This window comes from Varanus komodoensis, unplaced genomic scaffold, assembly GCF_004798865.1.
Source record: "Varanus komodoensis strain SLA01 unplaced genomic scaffold, ASM479886v1 scaffold1, whole genome shotgun sequence".
Lineage (NCBI taxonomy): Eukaryota > Metazoa > Chordata > Lepidosauria > Squamata > Varanidae > Varanus > Varanus komodoensis.
In genome coordinates, this window is record NW_025335268.1 from 84529979 (window position 1) to 84549604 (window position 19626).

The 19626-nt window shown below is 40.1% G+C and overlaps 1 protein-coding gene and 1 long non-coding RNA gene across 6 annotated transcripts in view; one reads left to right on the forward strand and one right to left on the reverse strand.

Annotated features, from left to right (window-relative positions):
* Positions 1 to 5278: 5278 nt before the first annotated feature.
* On the reverse strand, positions 5279 to 7001 carry LOC123024975. The gene is made up of 2 exons (XR_006415039.1): positions 6729 to 7001; positions 5279 to 5513 (listed from the first exon to the last, which is right to left on the reverse strand). It is a non-coding gene; the product is annotated as an uncharacterized LOC123024975 (long non-coding RNA).
* Positions 7002 to 7003: 2 nt separating this feature from the next.
* HERC2 (HECT and RLD domain containing E3 ubiquitin protein ligase 2) overlaps positions 7004 to 19626 on the forward strand; it is a 101755-nt gene continuing 89132 nt past the window's right edge. For 4 of the 5 annotated variants that reach the window (XM_044433102.1, XM_044433137.1, XM_044433121.1 and 1 more), the window contains exons 1-4: positions 7004 to 7089; positions 8454 to 8566; positions 14725 to 14839; positions 16905 to 17042. In XM_044433102.1, coding sequence (XP_044289037.1) covers positions 8495 to 8566; positions 14725 to 14839; positions 16905 to 17042 — 325 coding nt within the window. In that variant the 5' untranslated portion in view covers positions 7004 to 7089; positions 8454 to 8494. Of the gene's footprint in view, positions 7090 to 8449; positions 8567 to 14724; positions 14840 to 16904; positions 17043 to 19626 lie in introns of those variants that run through there. The other variant, XM_044433112.1, reaches the window with a different exon arrangement.

The window sequence follows — 19626 nt, forward strand, 5'->3', positions numbered from 1 at the left end:
GGCTGACCTCCAACATTTCCAGATCTACTTGTTTATCTTTAAACAGAACCATTTGGAAAGCAAGAATGATGGAACTAGATACTAGATACAAACCAAAGTGAGGAGAGTTCCCATAACATGGCCACATAGAAATGCTTCCACTCAGAGGCTGCTCTGCACAGCAATCCATGAGTCTATATGCTTCTCTATGCAGCTTACATCTGTTCTGTGTGGCTAATAATGTTCGTTAGGGGCATAACAATAAATTGCAGTATAGCAGTGGTCTGGGAAAAATGAATTGCTTATGATGTGGAACAGTTGCAGTATGGAAGCAGATTCAAGTCATCTCCACATGGTGACAATGTAATAATAATAATAGATTTGTGCTTCTCAGGCAGGTTTATTTAATGCAGGCTTATTTAGCACCTTTTTACAGACAGTATTCTTACAGAGTCCCTAGAACTGTCCAGCAATTCCACTTTTTTCTTCTTAATGGATTTTCTGGGTTAAAAGATATGGAACAAGCACTGGGAAAACACAAGAGTGGAAGTTGTCCTATGGACTTTCTAAAATTCTGTGAAGAAGGCAGGGTTATTGTGCGATAAAATACTTGTCTGAAAGTACCCTTAGAAATCAGTCTCACCAAGTCCAGTGATCCTTACTCTCAAATCAGTAGCTAGAATTGCAGTGCTAATTTAACTCTTTTAGGACAAAAGAATATGGTCACGTTAAATTCATCAATGGGATGGCATATATTATAGTTAACAATGATATAGTTAATAATGTTTCAGATAACATGAATGGAACATGAGCCTAGAAGGTGAAAATGGAGCAAAATTTGAAGTAACACATCCAATCTTAAGTTTTTTTTTAAAAGCTTCAAGACATGTAGAAAATATTACTGGCAAGCCTTCAATAATCATTTCTCATCAGAAGAGTTATATGTTCAGAGAGTATAAAAATGTATGTATGATCTTGAACTGGCAAGGTCTATTTAAATTAATAGAAAATGCTCAGAAAAAACTTGGCAGATTGCTCCCTCAATCTCTTTTTACCTTTAGTCTAAAATCCAATAAACTGACTGGGTCATTTTTTCAGCCCAGAAATGTGTTTAGTGTTTAGTCAGCTCGTTCTCATGATTCAAGGAATTTCTCCTTGAAATTTGTCATGGTATTTTTGAAAACCATCCAGATGGATATGCAGTATGTGCAAAATGCATGTCCTTCATGATTTTTATCAAGTTAAGGTATCTTCTTTTCTCTCCAATTCTCCCTGCTTCTTTTGGTTTCTAGGATGACCGATATGTTTCAGGTACTATTTGCTGAACTTCCCTCTGGTCAGACATAAATTAGGAATCTACATGTTGATATAAATAATCTGGTTTGCCCCTTGATTTGCTATATTAAATTTTAGAAGTACAGTTTATTCAAATACTAATTACAAAATAAACTCAGTAGATTTTTAAATCCTATGAGCAAACTAAATTATATATAACTTTAGGAATATAAAGGTTTCTTTACTCAAACTGGTGCCTTACAATGGCTAGTATTCTGGACCATTGACCAAACTGCCTGAGACTGATAAGAGCTGAATACCAAATTATATGGAGGGCATCAGGGTGGGGAAGGTTTTCATAAAGCAACAAAGAGACTCTAGATGTTAAGTGTGCTAATCAATTGCTTATTTTATTTCCCATAGACCCATTTTTCCTGAAAATGGCTGCAACATTTACATAAATGTTGCAGCTCTGCCAAGGAAGTTCAGGTTCCAGTTGTTTAGGAACAATAAAACTTAAGATATGAGCTCAGTTCATAAGGATTAGCATAAAAACACCACCAAAATTGCCATCAGGTAATAGCATGGAAGCATGTCTGGTACAAATGGTTACTTGCATGAATTCAGCTTATCTCGAAGTAACAGATTTCTATTCTTTTAAGTCAAATATCATTTTCTTTCAAATTCTCTAGGAGAGTAGAAAACAAAACACTCCTGCACAAGAGAACAATGACTGCCTTGTCCTGCAATGAATAGTTCTGTTTTGCTTTCACAGAAGTTGTTCTGTGTTGCCTTTGTGCACCATATAATTATCAGTACCCACTGCAAAAAGAAGAAAGATTATCTACAAACTCTGGCCCCAATTCATAATTATAATGCTTGTTGCTGGTCGTCTCTAAGCACCATTCCCTTGTCAATAAAAATAGCTTGCAAATCTATAAAAATGAACTGTTCTGGGAAACTTGGTTTCCATTACAATCACTGCCAAACCCTAGTGTGATTTCCAAGTCAAGTATTAATACCCTTTCTTTAAGGTGAAAGCAAATCTCTCTAAATTCAGTTCCAATGGAAACTTTCTGGGATGCTAGAGGGTTCTTTGGCAAGCATCCTAGGGGGTCAGAGAAGTGGGAAAAGGGAGTATTTTACCTGTTTGGGAAGGGATTTGCTGGTTTCTTTGCTTTGGTGTAGTAGGTGCATTTTCAGGGGATTGTATTGGGAACAGGGTGCAATGAGATATTTGGAAGGGTTTTCTGTTAGTTTGCATATACTTCCCTTGGGGTGATAATGGTGGTGGTTTCTCTGGATATCAGCCATTTGGGTTTGTGAAATGGGTATTTTGTTGGACTTTGTGGGAGTAAATATGTGATTTGGCATTTGGAACTTTGCCCCTTAGTTTTTTGGCCAGCTTACTTCGTCTTTGACCTGCATGAATTTTCCTTCCATGAAATGGGTGTTGGAACAGAAAACCACACAATGATAGTTTTGTGCTTTGGAACTGAAACTTCAGCTCTGCCTTGTATTTAGGTACTCAAGCAAATTATTTTTCTTTCAGCCTGATTAGTTGGCCTTTTGGGAAATTTGTGTTTTGCCACTGGCCACACCCACAATAGCATCCAGATTGTCAATGGGAAAGCCATCCCTCATGGTAGCTGTTTTGTGAGAGCACCCACAACACTCCACTGGCCCTAAAAGGATGGAGAACCATGTTACAGGGAAGGAAAATGATTAGTGTAGTTGTAGGTATTCATATCAAACTGAAGCTGTAGATCAAAGGAAGGGTTTCGTCAAGCGACATGGAATATGGTGTAGTAATAGATTTGGTTGGGTAGTCATGCAATTTCTTTCAAGCAGTACAATGGAGAGATGCCATATTTTGATGAGCTGCTGGGTGTACCAGAAATACACATAATTATGAAATGATGTCCAACTACATATAGCTTCCAAAACACAGAAGGGATGAACAGGTTCTTGAAGTACTATTTTTAATTGAACCTAATTGACACTTTGAGAAATTTTTTCTGTCAGGGCTTGTTAGTTATTATTGTGTCCCTTTTGTTTTCTTGGGAAAATATTTTGGTAAGTTATTTACTCCCAGTGGGGAGGGTACTTTCATGTTGGATTCCTCTTTGCTGTGTGCCATTTTTTAAGGGACTGGGAAAGAAATACAGGGATTTATCTTAAGAGCAAGGTAAGCTATATACATCTTTCTTCCACTAGAAGATGACTAAAATCCTGAATTTTCCCACACTCTTCAAGATTTATGGATCATCTCCTGGGGTCTTGCATGGTCCTAGTTAAGACTAACTGGGTTAGGCAAACCCCTACTACCAGCCTATTCTCTCCTGCAAGCATTTTAAGAAAAGCACAAGAGTTGGAGACTCATTTTCCCCATATTATGTCTAGTTCTGCATTATTTAGCTTACTTTCAAGGACTGCAGCTTCACCTGAAGTTTGTTATATAGTTCCATTGAGATATCAACCAAATGCAAATGTGCTTTACGTGCTTCAATGGCAGATAGTGCTTGTAGTATTATACCTATAGCAACTTCCTATGCAAAGCCAGTAGGCAAGTCTAGCCAGTTGCACCAACAGTTCTACAATCCTATTATAATGCCTTTCAGAAACATCAGATATTTAGGGTTGCACTGAGCCCAGTGCGGAGATTCTGTTCCACATGCCCTCTCTCTGCCCATTTTTTACTGCACAATAGTTTTTTTGCATTAGCTGTATGCTGTGTATCACAGGGGTGACTGTTCTTGGTACAGCCATATTGATGCACACTCCTATACCAATGCAGTAACCTAGATTAGCCTGCAACTCCAGCACTATTCTTTCGCAGAAGCCTCTGCAGACCCCTCTCCCTGCCCCTGCCATCTAATACTTTTTTGATCTTGACATTGGAATGGAACATAGTTAGGCAACATTATACAATCACAGCTCAATGAGGAAGCTACTTGTGTTGTCATGCAGCAGTTACCTCATATGCTTAGGAAAATACTAAATCACAATTACGAAAACACAATCGCAATTAACATGGGCAATCTTCACTGGGGTTTTACATCTGCTTTAGTGTAGTGCTGCAACATTTTTGTGTCCTAGTTTCCTCTTGATCAAAACACAAGCACTGAACCAAGTCAGTGACAATGCTAACCAGATAATGTCTCCTTCCTTTCTTATTAGTGACACTAATGGCCAACTTTGCATTTTGGGAGTAAACAGCATCATTTGGATCCCTCTTCTTCGTAACTGGCATGGGAAGAACCCTGCTGGTAATTATTTGGGTACGTGACCTCAGAAAAAGGCTAAAGGAGGGTTTCAGGGGGCAGAGAGTGGAGGAGATTGGAGTAGCCAAGATACAAAGTATCCTGAAGCAGCTTCAGTGTTTTTTCCTGTGCAAGAAGTAGAAACATCACTATAGCATGGGATGAAGGTCTTCACAACAATTTTAAGTTCCATCTACTGGGTTATCAAAACAGAGATTTTCAAACTCTCTCCCTGCTCCAACTCTCTCCTAAGGTATATTTTGGTTTGTCACCATCCAGTCAGGAAAATATTTTCATTTACAGGTCATTGATCTATAATAACTCACTGTCAGCTGCACAGGTAGGCATGTTAGTTCACACAACTTCATGAAGACCAAGTCTTTTGTTAGCTCTGTAAGGCCTGTTCATCAGATTCACAAAGGTCCAGTTTTATTGTCAGGCCTATTTTTATAACCTAAGACAACTGAATATGCAGACTGCTAATCTTATAATGCATTCTGTATCAACACAAGACAAATACATCCTCTGCAGGTATATGAAGGCCTGAATAGCAGCACAGAGTTTGGCTACTGGGTGGTATAAAAATTAAATAAATGAATGAAATACTCTATTTTTCTGGAAATTGTATAACCACCCATCATTAAAGTGCAGCTTAGCACATTGTAACGGCAGATAGTTTAAACTGATTGAGGACCATGATAACATACAAGTGAAGGCCACTTTTGATAACAAAAGTGCTGCTCATGCAGGCAGCAGAAAGATAACTTCTCACAAAAACCACTTTATTGAACCAGCTGAGCTTGGTATATTATCCAAACCATCTAAGATGATCCAGCAAAACATATTTTGACCTACTTTGATATCATGCTTTCTACACTTACATGTACCATATGTGCAAAGGAAAAAGATTTCAAAATATTTAAACCAGAGAATTCCTTTTACAAAGAATCTTCTTGCTGCAGAGATTTTATGACAGAGATGCATCTTTCATTCATCCTGGAGGGAACAAGGCGAGAAAAAAAAAATTGAATGGTTAGGGTAAGGTCAGTCCAGACATTGTGGTGGCAATGGAAAATGATGAAGGATGAGCTAGGATCTGGAAAATGGGGCGGCTACAAGGGAAAACAAGAAATTTATGGATTCACAGGCACCAGGATCCTATAAGCTAAGTGAAGTTATTGATATGCAATGTTTGAAAAAAATGGCTGAGAGTTTTGACTGATCCATGTGTATCAATAAGATTGTGCTTATGCTCAGAGGCCTGGATCCAGATTTGTGGGACTTGGTTCCTTCCCTTCACCTAAGCTTTCCCAGTTCCTGAAAATACTATCGAAAATATTGGAGGACATGGCTGACTCAACTGAATTTTTATTTATATTTATTTATTTAAAAGTTTTATATGCTGTCCCCATTGCTACACAGCCTAGGGACAGCTCACAACAAATAAATAAAACAAATAGAATTACAATTACAATTAAAACTTGGAAACACACTGGCTGCATAATTAAAACTATAAGTATTGAAGATTATTAAAATACTGTTTGAATAAAAAGGTCTTGGCCTGGTGCCGAAAAACAAATAACGACGGCACCAGGCGGACCTCTCTGGGGAGCGCATTCCACAGATGGGGCGCCACCGCAGAGAAAGCCCTCCTCCGGGTGCTTTGCTTCCTGATATCTCTTAGGAAGGCTCCCGGAGGAGAGCCCCTGCTGCTGATCTCAAGGGGCTGGAGGGCAAATATGAATTGTGGTTTAGGGAGAAGATGATTCTTAAAAATCAGGCAGAGGGTGTATTTGGAGAACTCAGGAACCCTAGGGTGCTTAAATCCCCCATGTGGCTTCCCGGTCTGAGGCCCGATATGTCTAAGAGCAGGCACAGCAGGGGTCTTGTGGCACCTCCCGACAGCCCTCCCCTTTATTTGCAAGCTGCAATGAGGTTTCTTGCTCCCATTTTCTGCTAGCAAGCGTAAGTATGCATATCTTATAACATCAAATCCTAATCTTTGCATATTCTTAGTTTCTTCGCCACCTCTCCCCACATTTTCGTACCACCACGCTTGAGCAAGAGTTTTGGGGAACTGCAAAGCACTTCGATTGGTCCTAATAAAGGTATTGTCCAACGATGGAGTGCCAATCATAAACACACTCGTTTACACGACATTATCAACTCTACATAAAATTAGATTGCACGGATAGATACACCTCTCCGTACCGGGGAGGAAAGAAAGTACTATCAAAGCCAGAGTCGAACCTGCTCCTTCCTTGCTTCCTTCCTTCCTTCGTTGCTACCGCAAACTCACCACCGAAAAGCAACACAACCCCCCGTAGTAATCGCACGCTCAGCTTTCAAGCCCTTCTCAGCAGGGCTTCTCTATGGTTTCCCAGAGGAAACCCAAACGTCCCACCCCCTTAGCGTGGATTGGTGAGAGCGGGTCGGGCTCGAGCGCTCTGATTGGCCGGAGGGGCAGCCCTGGGCTTCTCTTCTATCCGGTTTAGCTGGGAAGGAGGGAGGGGGACTCGGGTGGCTCTGCGGGGGCCGCTACCTCCGCGCTGGGCCGAGGCCGGCTGGCTCGGTGAGTGCGGGCTCGGGAGGGAGGCGGCCCTGGCGAACCCCGGCGGCCGGAGAGGGCCGGGCGACTGGCGGCCTGGGAGAGCTCCCCCGCGCCCGACCCTTCCCCGGGAGTCGCAAGCGGGGGAGGAGCAGGAGCGCGAGCGGGCCTCTCCCTGCATCCTTCGGGGGCTGGGAGGGCGGCTGGTGAGCTTCCTCGCTGGGAAGCCTGGGGAGGGAGTGGGAAGGGGCGTCCTGCGATGACAGCAGGGCTATAGGGGGGACGGGGGCCGAGCTGCAGCGCGGGGATTAGGATCTGTATATGTGCGTGCGTTTCATAGGGCTAAGTAAATATATCACAGACGGACGAGGATCCCTGTGCCCAGCCCCCGCCCTGTTCCTCCTGTCACATATAAAATAGGGGGTGGGAGTGTGCGGGGGGGGGGCGTCTTGAATGTGGTTTTCCATGTCGAAGGGCTGTCCCTGCCTTTGAGCCTGGAAAGAGGGGAGATTTCTATGTTTTATTTTTCCGGGGGAAGGTGATAGAAGGAGGTGTTAATTTCTGGGGAAACGTTTGTGGTTTTGCGTTTAGGGATTCATAGGGCTTAGTGAGCATTAGTATGCGTGCATGTGTGCGCCTGGAAAGGATTTGCTTGATTCGTGTTAGTGAAGAGGAGGTGCTTGTATGCAAACTGCCCCCCCCCCATTTTGCATTATTCTTTTGTTTGCAGAGATGGCCTCCAAATAGATAAGCAGTGAACTGCTATACCGTTACCTTCTGGGCTGATGGCCAAAATCACAAACTCTCCTCTCTTGAAGGATTATGTATGGAGAGAGAGAGAGATTTTCGGCCCAAGACAGATAGCCAAAAGCATGTGTATGTGACAACAGGTTCTGCTTGTCATGGAAGCAAGTCAGAGTGGATGGTGGGACTGGAAATGATATGCTAGGGAGACACGTGGAGTTCCTCCTTTTTATAGTGAAAACCATATAGCTCCCTCTACTCCTTTGCCTGCTTTTTCAGGATGAGGAGAGGTGAATGGGTTGGCATGTTGGCTTGCATAATCATCAATCAATTATTTATTTCATGCACCAGTTACTAGTCTAAAATACAGCAGCACCACAGGTTTTTGATAGCCTAGCATGCACAAACAGAGAGGGATGTTTTCTGCTTCAGCTCTGGGAGGAGATTTGTGTGGTATCAACAGCTCTCTTGTAAACAGAGTGCTAATGCTCTTGTTTCTCTGCTCACAAATCTGTCAGCTCCAGCTAGCCGTAGTGAGACTCCTCTTCATGTGAATGATTAAAAGCAGATGGTAAAGAAAATTACATGTAGCTTCTTGCATCACCTTCAGTAATATACATATATATTTTTATATTTTGAGACAGGTTATCCAGCCTGCTGAAAAGGCTTGGCTGACAAAGGGAAGATGTCTTCTGAATCGTTTTGTTTGGCTGCTCAGACTAGGTTTGATTCCAAATGGCTGAAGACAGACTTACAGGTAAGAACTCCAGTTTAGTATTAATTATAATTATAACTTAGTGTTTCTGATAATATGGTGTGCGTGATTGTCTAATATGAGATACCTTGTTTTTAAAAGCAATGCAATATATTCTATTAATTGAAAAGCACAGCTAGGGGATAAATATGCCTAAGTAAATTGTAAACACAATGATCTAACAATTATTCTACAGTACAGGATGAAAACATATTTTTGTGATTTTTCTGTTGACATTTAAAAAAATATGAATTAGATTTAATATTCTGCTAATTGTCTCTATTGGGTAGTTCTTTTCCAATTTAACTATATCTGATATGTCAAGTAAACTCATTATGCATAGTACTGGTTTATTGTTCTTTTGACTTATGCATGGACATTTTATATTCTTCCAGAATAAAGCTAAGAGAACCTGCTGAGATAATTATTAACAATTATTGATAGAAATGTCCTGTAAATGAGAGTAAGGGGTTTTTGGGGGGGATTTAGTGGGACTTATTTCTGAGTTATCAAAACTAACTCAGATTTATGTATAGGATTGTTCTGGTAAAATGTTTAAATAGAAGGGGTTCGAGTGGTCAGCTGCAAGAGGAAGAGGCTAGATGTAAGCCACCAAAGTTGTAATAGTTTCCTTTTAGAGAGCTTTCTTTTAGTCGTCATAAATTCTGAAAAGGTTAGCATAGTTGGGAATCCAAATTCAGTCAAATGCTAGAAGTGCACATTTATTTATTGGATTTAAATCCCATCTCATTAGGCAGGAAGGCTTACTTGCTTAAGAACAGCCTTGCTTAATACCTGTTCTTATTTTTGAATTTGTACATTTTATTTACCATTTAACAGTTATCTTTTTTCCCATTGTCATTCTTTAGTAGCTAATGGACAAGAACTAATGTGTTTTATTTACTAACAGTCACTGAATTAAGCATAAGGGTATTTTTCAGATGGAGGACCTGATAACATACAAGAGTTCCTCCACTGTAGATAGACTTTTTCACTGTTCTTTCCCTCCCCCCATAGTTAATATCAGAAAACTGAATTTGGGAATTGGGTTGGTGCCTTTTCCTTGGTGTACTGGGAATCAAGCAGAACTCCTTGTGACACTGTGGCCTTGGTTTTGGGCATGCATAGCTTACTGGGTGCAGATTGGGGAAAGTTTCTACATTAGCAGATAGTTTCTGCGGCTTTAAAGAATGATAAATCACTATACAGTCATTGGTGCTTTATGGTTCCATCTATTTTGGGTAGGTTAGGAAGGAATTTTTCTTTCAGTCAAGGGTGTCGCGTATATTGCAACCTGAGTGATTGCAGGTGTGGTATGTATCTTGGATACATGTAGATTCTGGCTCTTAAATCAAGTGCTCTGTGAGCCTGGTGGAGAATGAAACAGCATTCTCTGATGTCTTTCATATTTTTGTGCTTTATAGTATTCTGAAGACTTGTAAGCCAAAATGAGATAGCTTTTCTTTTGGAGGTTTTGTGAGATGAGAATAATTCTTTTCAGTGAGATAATAAATACTATTTTAAAATGGACATGCTCTTCTCATCTCATTTGCTGCTTATGTATTTAAAGGCTTAGCGTGAATTTTAAATTAACATGATGTGGCCAGTGCAATGGGATTTGCTCTGTAGATGGCATAGTTAAACATTGTTTATGTGCATTCAAGAAGTGCATTCTAATGTTTTCCATACAGTGGTCTGTCAGGTGTCTACATCATACAATCTACTTTGTGAATAGACTATGCAGGCATTTCCCCTCCTGAAATAACCCATGGTGCCTGACAGATGATTGGACTCTCTGTGGGTTGTTCCCCCATCTTTCCCATCAGTCTTTTTGAGACTCTCACAGGGAAATCTGCTGACCCTTCTTGTTTGCTCTTCCCATTCTGACTTTTACTTGCTATGCCTTTTTGCCCTTTCACCCCACCCCCCTTTTTATAGGTACTTTGCTCCTTCAAAGTACCTACACTGGTACAAAGTTGGAGGAGTCGTCACTTGTTTGTGTTTCTCCCCCCCCCCATTTGGTTTTTTTTGGGGGGGGGGTTGCAACAAATTTGCATATGTTAAAGCTGTTTCTTTAGTCAGACTTGCACAGGTGCACATTCACATGGATCCAAAATGACATGCCTTGCTCCCCTTTCTCCTGGAAGGTGTCTGCTGTCAAATGGCAGCAGGCCCCCACCATGCATATTCATGTACAGAGTCAGCAGAGAGCCTGTTTTTCCTTTGTCTTTCTCTTGATACCTCAGCTTTTGACAGATGTTGAGAGGTGCAAGCAATCTTTATGGGGGGGGGGGTGCCTTGTAGTTCATCCCCTTCACTGTGAGATTCTCTACAGGAGGGTTGTTTTTGTTTTGTTTTAACCTGACTCTTGCCACAATCCGTAGTTTTTCACCCCTTCATTTTAAGGGAGCATGGAGGTTTGTGAGCTCCCTGTCAAAAATCTGGTTCCATTTAAAAGACTTTTTACACAGACCAATGCAGACACAAATGCATATGCCCCTGTCAGAAAAAAACTGATGAGCTGATCTGCTGAAAAAGAAAAAAAACATACAGAAATTGGTGCAAATGTCTTGTACTAAATCATTTTAAGGTTGATGAACTATGCTTTGGAGGGCCCGTCACTACCTGTCAATTGTGAAAAGTGATCTTCGGAAAGAAAAGAGTAAAAGGGGTGGGGGACCTATGGCAAGCCCAAAAGTGACTGCAGCAGGGAGCACTGAGCCAGTAAGAGTCATTCCACTGTGCCATTTGAGGGGGACTTAATGCTTCCCCTTTCTTGAGTAGCTGGAAATATTGCAAAGGTGGGGAATGCTGGGAAGCATTCGTTCAACACCCCAGAACCGAAGGTTTACATTGCTGTCTTATCATCCCATTTCTTTGGGTACCCCTGCTTTTGCTACATTTTCCTGCTGTTCAGTTGACAGCTAGGAAACCTGACCCTGGCAACTGTGCACAAGTTTGCCTGCATATAGTCTTGCCTTGCCAATCCATTTACTGTTTGCTGAAACAGGCAAGGAAGTTGATCAGGTAAGACTTCTCACATTGGGCACCTGTATTGTACCTGTACCTGTTCAGTGCATTTGTGAAACACTGACAGCAATTAGAATAATTTTAGAACTTACTAAAAGAATGTGTAATATGCTGAGGCCTAAAAAATGAACAAGCCTCCAAAGTACACATTTTTGAGGCTTCAAACCCCTCACAACTGGCGGTGCCTGAAAAAGGGTAGCAATTGGACTGGGGAGTAAGGAGATGAGGTGAGTTCTACTGCAAAGGGGACTAGGATACTGGCTGAAGGACTAAGGGGAAGGAGGTGCAAACAAGCCCTAGTGAGCTCAGTCGCCTCTTGGGTGCATCACTAATTGTTCAGGCTAGCTTTTTTGCTGTGTGACTTAACATGATCTATGAATGGGACCTGTGCATCCTTTCTCTCTGTAGCAAGGCTTTTTGATACTATGTGACAATTCTATTCTGTTCTTGTAAGGGCACAGAGAACTTTACTAGGAGCAGTAGTTTGCAAGTATTGGGCAGTGTTGCATCCTTTTAACTACACTAGCTACTGTTGAAGTAGAAATATCGAACATTGATGATGTTCATCAGTTACAACTGGCCATCACTGCATCTTTTTTGTGACATTTGGGGGCAACATCATGTGTCCCATATTAGTGTAGGTGCTGGTAAAGTAAAATTTCATATTAAGTTACGATTTGTGGAGTCATTCCCTGCATTGCCCAAGTCTGGAATAATTAAGTCTGGAGCTTTGGCTCACATGCTAGAGCACAGCTGGCAGAGCGACTTATTTAGACTTTGTGACTCTCCCAATTTCTAATCAATGCAAATCCAGTTATATTAAAAAGGACAATTATTGATTTAAGAGATTGTATAGAATTGAGATTTCATGCAAGATCTCTGGGGCTTTAATGTTTAGCCAACTTGAAGGAGCTTTAGGTACCTTAATTTGTAAACTAGATTGTCCTGAAAGATAGTGGTGGCTATATCACAAAGCTTCATCATTCTGTAGAGTTTGGGTATCTGGTAAGGTGTTCTTTTAGCCTGTACCCCCTAGCTTCCTTGTTCACTGTTTGGAGAAAAGAGAGACTTGTAAGAGTATAGCTACTGACCATTATGGCTTTAGGGCGAAGGCTTGAGAAAGGATGTTGAAGCTTGCCTTGTATAAGGGGATTTTTTAAAAAAAAATCCCATCTTATATCACAAAGCTTCATCATTCTGTAGAGTTTGGGTATCTGGTAAGGTGTTCTTTTAGCCTGTACCCCCTAGCTTCCTTGTTCACTGTTTGGAGAAAAGAGAGACTTGTAAGAGTATAGCTACTGACCATTATGGCTTTAGGGCGAAGGCTTGAGAAAGGATGTTGAAGCTTGCCTTGTATAAGGGGATTTTTTAAAAAAAAATCCCATCTTAAGGAAAGAAATGTTATATGTATAAGTTGACCTTTCAAAGACCTAATAAGCATTAGAAGATTTTGGCATATGGCTTCTGGTTTTGGGAATATGAAATCAGTTTTACTGAAACTTTCTGAAAGTATTGGTAGGATTAGATGTGGATGATCTTCAGCGACCATAGAATGCTCTAAGGAATCTATATGCCTTAAAAAAACCAAACTAATAATTTTCATCTCTTTGTTAAATGCATTTTTAGTAATTGACAAGGTATCAAGTTAACAGAGCAAATTTTTATTAGATGACTTGGATCTAGTTCTCAGGAATAGTGGATAATCTGGTGAACCTATCTCAGCTGCTCAGGGCTTACATGATAGGATGCTTTGCCCGTGGAAAATAATTCTTTTTCTGTCTCTTATTCACATGCATCCCTTTGCCATGGGACATGCTAGATTTCTTCGTACGGAGACTTTAGATGTGCATGTATGCAGGATCTTTCAGTTATGTGAACCTCATCTGCAGACTGGTGGTATAGTGGAGACAATTTATCAGCTCCTTTGTTTTTTTGAGAAAAGCAGCCTAACCACCCAGAGAGCTTTGGCTGTGGGATGATATTGAAATAAAATTAACAACAACCTGCTGCTACTGCTGCTGCTTGCTAAGTCTGCCATAAAACATTTCCCAGTCCTTCTTATGCTGAAGTTAGTGGAACACAGGTGACCTTTGTGGTGTATAGACTGACAGCTCTGTTTCTATATTTAACTTAATTTATTATAGCCATGTTTTTGAATTGAACTTGAGCTTCTAAAATTTTCTATACCGAAAAAGCAACCTTTTAAGTAAGTTCAACTAAAAAAATGAAACCACTCTAGTTCAATCAGTGTTTTTTCTTGTATCCTATGATCAAACTCTGAAGAAGTTAAAATGGTGATATTTGATAAGCTTATTCTTATTCAGCTGTACTGCTTGTTCTATTTCTTGCTGCTAAAAACTTGGCTCATGACCTTTGTTGAGCAGGTTGGGTACCAGCAAGAAAATGTTTAAAAAGGAAGAGTTTTGTTTCTCATTTCAGAACTGAAATCACTGGCTTGAGGTAGTCATGACTCAATCCTATTGATTTAAAGAAAAACTTAGTATGGATCCAACTGACTGATTTTTCAGTAATTGTTTACTGTAGAAACACATGTTGTAGAAAACTTTCACTTTGAGATTTTTGATTCAGATAACTCATTATTTCAAAGAACTGGCTCAGTGCTTTTATGCTTCTGTTTACAGTACAGATTATTTGAATTTAGTAATGATTAATGCTAGACTTGAGTGGTAAAGGTGTGTAGATACAGTGAGTATTGCCAGTATGATGCATAGAGATTTAAGTTTCAAAATTGTGCAGTTGCATTACATCACTTGAATTAAGTCATTTAAAGCTAGGATTCAGAAACCTTCTTTAGGTATGCCTGAAAGCTCTGGAATGCCAGTTTTGTTTTGTTTTGTTTCTTTAGACAGTTGACTCACCCACTATATCTCACAGTGCTTCTCAAAGCATACTCAGACTCCAAATAGGCCTGTCCTCTAGAACAGAGATAGGTGTGCTGTTGAAGGAACACAAGCTGATAGTTGCATGGATCAGGCTGTGCAATTGTTTGTGCCCCAGCCTGTTTGTATAAAATTTAGGAGCTGCTTGGAGGTTTTAAATACAATATGGTGTTGTATTACATCATAAGGTGATGGTAGTACCTCTTTTTTTTTCTTTCCTGCCTCTTAAAGCTTGCTTTTACCCGGGATGGACTCTGTGGCTTATGGAATGAAATGGTCAAAGATGGTGAAATTGTATACACTGGAACAGAACTTTCCCAAAGTGATGAATCATCTCCACGGAAAGGTGAGCTTCTTGAATTTGTATGTTAATGAAACTGTTCTTCAGTTCAGTTCAGTTCAATAAAAACAAATGAGACTAATTTTCCAATAAATGCAAAATATTCAGTAAGATTTTGCTTCCTATTGGTTCTATTAGTCTCTTTGTATGATTGCTTTTTAATCTGCCCCTGACTTACTATGCCAAGCCATTAAAAAGATTTTAGGCTTTGGTATTTTAAATGAAGGTGTTCAGTTGTATCCATTGTGTTTTGATAAATCATTGGATCAATTAGAAGAGGAGAGTGTGGCAGACTACTCAAGGTGTAGTACTTGCTATGAAGCAGGGGTGGGCTAAACAGAGTCCATGAGCTGCATGTGGCCCCCAACTTTTCCAAAAAAGGAGTGTTAAACTTCTGCTTGTATTCAGCAACCCACAGTTGGTTCCTTCATAGGTTGCTGGGTTTGGTTTCTGAACACAGAGTGAAGGATTGATTAGGAGCTAAGCAACCCATCAGTTAACCTCTAAATAACCCATAGGTCTTTATTCAGATGCCATGCTCAAAAATCTCTAAGGGAGCTGATTAAAATAGAAATTACTGGTTAATCTGCTTTCTCCTGCTCATCCCCAACAGTCGATGGTTTGTTTAGCCCATGGGTTGTCATTACTGGACCTCCTTGTGCAGGGAGGGGTGGATATGAAGGTTTTGATTAGAAAATCAAACCTTTTGTAGAAGAACACAATCAAAATTTGGTAGTAGATTTAGCCATGTAGTAGACATCACACTTTTTCCTTTTTCTTTACCAGTTACAAATCGATCTTCATTATTATAGCGCACGTTTTCTAAATATTAGAGTTCAGATAAATGTACTAATAATGATATTGGGGAAGTTTTCTGAGAGGTAAAGTCAAAGGAAAAGAATTCCTAATAGAGTAGATCCTTGCTTTAATCTAAGCAATCAAAAGTGTTTTCAGCACAGATTACAGTTTAAAGAATAAAATGCTGTGCAAATATTTAAGAGAGTAGAAATCAATAAAACAAAAGCAGTCCCAGAATAAATAAATGTGAAAAATATATAAGGCTATATATGAGCCAGCAATAAAACTGTAATACTTGGTATGATAGTATGCATTCTAATATTGCAGTCTGAATTTATATAGATCTGCATGTTTTTTTGTCAACTGGAATCCAAGGGCCTATTTAAGGTGCTGAAAGGACTTGCAGTAGTCATTGTTGTATTCCTTTATGGGGAAGGAAGAGCTGTATATACTGCAGTGTTGCTTCTCAAGAAATGAAATGTCTAAAAACTTCATCAGTTCAGTTCTTGGAATGGATTTCATAGCTCTTTGGATCTTGACCCTTCTTATTACACATATGCATATAATTTTAGTCAAAAAGCATTGCTTATCTCAACCCTTGTATTTATCTTTAAAGCCACTTCATTTTTGGATCCATTGTTTAACTTAAAAATCAGGGAATGACTGTAAGAAAAATGATAGATTTGGCAATGGGCCAGAAACCCAAGTTATAAGTAAGCTGGTTACAAACTTGAGTGTTAAAAAAAAAATATTACAAGAAGTACTCGCAGTGACTACTTAAATTCAAGGCAAATCTATTAATATATTGCTTGTCGGACTGGAAATGAGACAACAAACAATTGCTATTTAGTTTGTACTGGGCACAATATATAAAGAAATATTCTATATACAAAATATGAAATCTGATTAATTGGGAAATGTGAAATGAAATGATAGTGCTTTGACTTGGTTTGGGTATGAAATAGATATTTTAACTTTCAGAACACAGTTTAACAATGAAATATGGTTCCTAAGCAGAAGTGGTCATAGTGTTACCCAGGGAAACAGAAATTGTAATACCTGTGGCAGTTAAATTAGTACTTCTCATCCTCCCTGTCCACTGTGCATTGATGATGCTAAGGTGAATTTGAGGACATAAAATAACTTTTTAAATACTTGGACTGATGCATCCTTTGATGCAAAAGGGATTGCTTTAGCAATAAGGAGAGAGATTTGCACAGTTCCTTTAGTGAGTCTGTGTCTCTGTGGTGTTTTTTTTTTTTTATTTCTGTAGATGAAAGCACTGAGGTTCAGACTGGATCAAAGAAAGATGATCAGAATGACAAAGAAAGAAAAGATGAAGAAGATGTCCCATTACCTACCTATAGAGCCAAATCAATTGTTGAGAGCTGGGTATGGGGCAAACAGCCAGGTAAGTCTTCTATTGAAGATGATGATTACAAGTTTAGTGTGGCATTGTTTAGTGTGATACTTGTGAGCAAGTCCCATGTTTCTATAGCAGAGGCTTTAGATTGTATCCCTAAGTTCTTCTTGAGTCACTTGTAAACAGTTTTCCCCCTTTTAATTTACAGACTTTGATACCTTTACACAGATTCTTCTGAATATTCAGAAAATGCTACTTTATTTTTGGATACTCCCAATTTGTTTCCCAGCAGATAAGTTCAGAAAAAACAACTAGGAACATGGCAGCAAAATGTTGGGGTGTACCCTCAGCTTCATAGAACCATAGAATAGTAGAGTTGGAAGGGGCCATGAAGGCCATTGGGTCCAGCCCCCTGCTGTTGCAGGACACCAAGAAACCCCATCCCACTCAGATGGCTGTCCAGTTTCTTTTTGAATGTCTCCAGTGTGGGAGAGCCCACCACCTCTCTAGGCAGCTGGTTCCACTGTTGCATTGCTCTGACAGTGAGGAAGCTTTTCCTGATGTCCAGCCTGAATCTGGGTTGTCGCAACTGGAGTCGATTATTCTGTGTCCCACACTCTGGCATCAGCAAGAAGAGACCTTGTCCTTCCTCTTTGCGACAGCGTTTGAGGTACTTACAGAGTGTTACCATGTCACTCCTCAGTCCTCTCTTCTCAGGGCTGAACATAATTAGAATATTCCTGTTCAGTGCTTCAGCCACCCTGGTGCAGCAACATTGCAATTCAGGCCTTGGGGAGGACAAAGGGAAGCTCATTCTTTTTTATACCTCTCAAGGCCTTCCCTCATCACGCTTTATAGATTGAGGAGATTCAGCTTTGGAGTTGTCTTCCAGTCTTGAAGCTGAGCATGTTACAGCTATACTCAGGAGAATGGTGGTTCTGAACAGAAGAAAAGGAGGGAAATGACATTTCTTCATCATGGTCTCCGAGCATCACACATTATGGGTGCTGTGCCTGTGCAGTGCCTGTTGCTGGGAAGATTTAAGCGCTTTAACGGTTTTTGGCGGGAACTCTGTGCCCTTCCCCCATAGTATAAACAGTCGGAGTGCCCACCCTTTCCTCACTTTGCTTGCGACCGTCATTCGCTGTGCCACAGGCCTTTGATCTTTGCTTGTCTCCTTGTCTTTTTCTAGTCGTTAATTCTATAAATCTTAAACCTCTTTTTCTTTTCTAAACTCTCTATATATACCCTAAATCCCATTGTTCGCCCTTCCAAACCCCTACTTTTACTTCTTGTTCTTCCCTCCCCACCTTTTACCCTGTACGCTGTCTCCGCTCGCTGTTTCTTCCTCCTCTCTCCTCTTCTTGATGGCACAGCAGGTGTCCTTCTGCAAGTGCACGCAGTGTGGAGCCAAAATGTCTCCCACTGATCATCACGCTCTGTGTCTTCTCTGCCTTGGAGGGCACAGGACCGACAAGTGCAGCCACTGTCAGTCGTTCACCAGGCAGGCTTGCAAAAACTGCAAAAACAGACTGCGCAAAATGTTCTGGGACCAAGCTCTGGTCACCATGAAGCAGGTCTCAGCTGAGACCAGCTCTTCTGCGGCTCTGGGATCGTCGAAAACCATCCCCCTTTGCTCATCCAAAGGGGATTCTTCTGGCATGGATGGAAAGCGTTCCTCTCATTCTCCTCCCAAACACTTGTATAGATTAACGAGGGGATATTTTAGAACTCCATATCCTGTGTCCCACCCTCATCTAATGCCCTCTTCCAGAGAACTGTGCTTAAGCAAGCTAATCCTTAATCATCATTTTAATAACTAATATTTTAATAATATCATTAATTGTATACAGTTGCATCTTTATTTTTTATTTTTTTCTTTTCCCAACAATCTTCTTCTATTAATTTAATTTTGTGAAACTTAGCATTTAAGAGGTAAGGGGTTGATTCAGTGTACATAGATTTGCAATGGAACAATGGGATTAAGGTCTTTCCCCCAACTCTATATGTTTATTTTCTAACATTTTTGCTGTGAAGAAGAGGCATGTGATCTCTGCAAACAAATTCACAGCATTTGTGATAATAGATGCAGGACTGTTGGCCCGGAAAGCTTTATTGGACACTGCCCTTTGCTTGGAGTCTTCTAAGGCTATCTGTTTTGCACCCATATTTTATGAAAGAGACTGCTTGGGAATTTCTGAAAAATGCATCTGTAGTTAGCATCACTTCTGTTAATAAGATGCTGGTTTTCTAGCAGATGTTGTGGTTGGGCTCCCATGAAGTCTTTGATTTGTGTGGACAGAAGTGGTCCTTCTTCAGCTGCTTGATATTTTGGTTCATCTTGCTACTTCTGCTGCTGAAAATTGCATTAGGAAATTGCTTCAAAAATATTGTGCACAGTGGTTACAATTACCAAAGTAGCTTCATGCAGAAATTGTAAACAATTAATCATAGCAGCTATAATTACATCCTTTAAGGCTTGCCTGAAGCAAATTTACCAGAACATGGCAGGTGATCAGTATGGCTTATTTAATGGATTGAAACAATAGTTATAAAAACACTTAGAAGTAAATGCCACTAAAATTCATAGTTAGAAGTACATGGTTTTTAGGATTGGGATACCAGTTAAAAG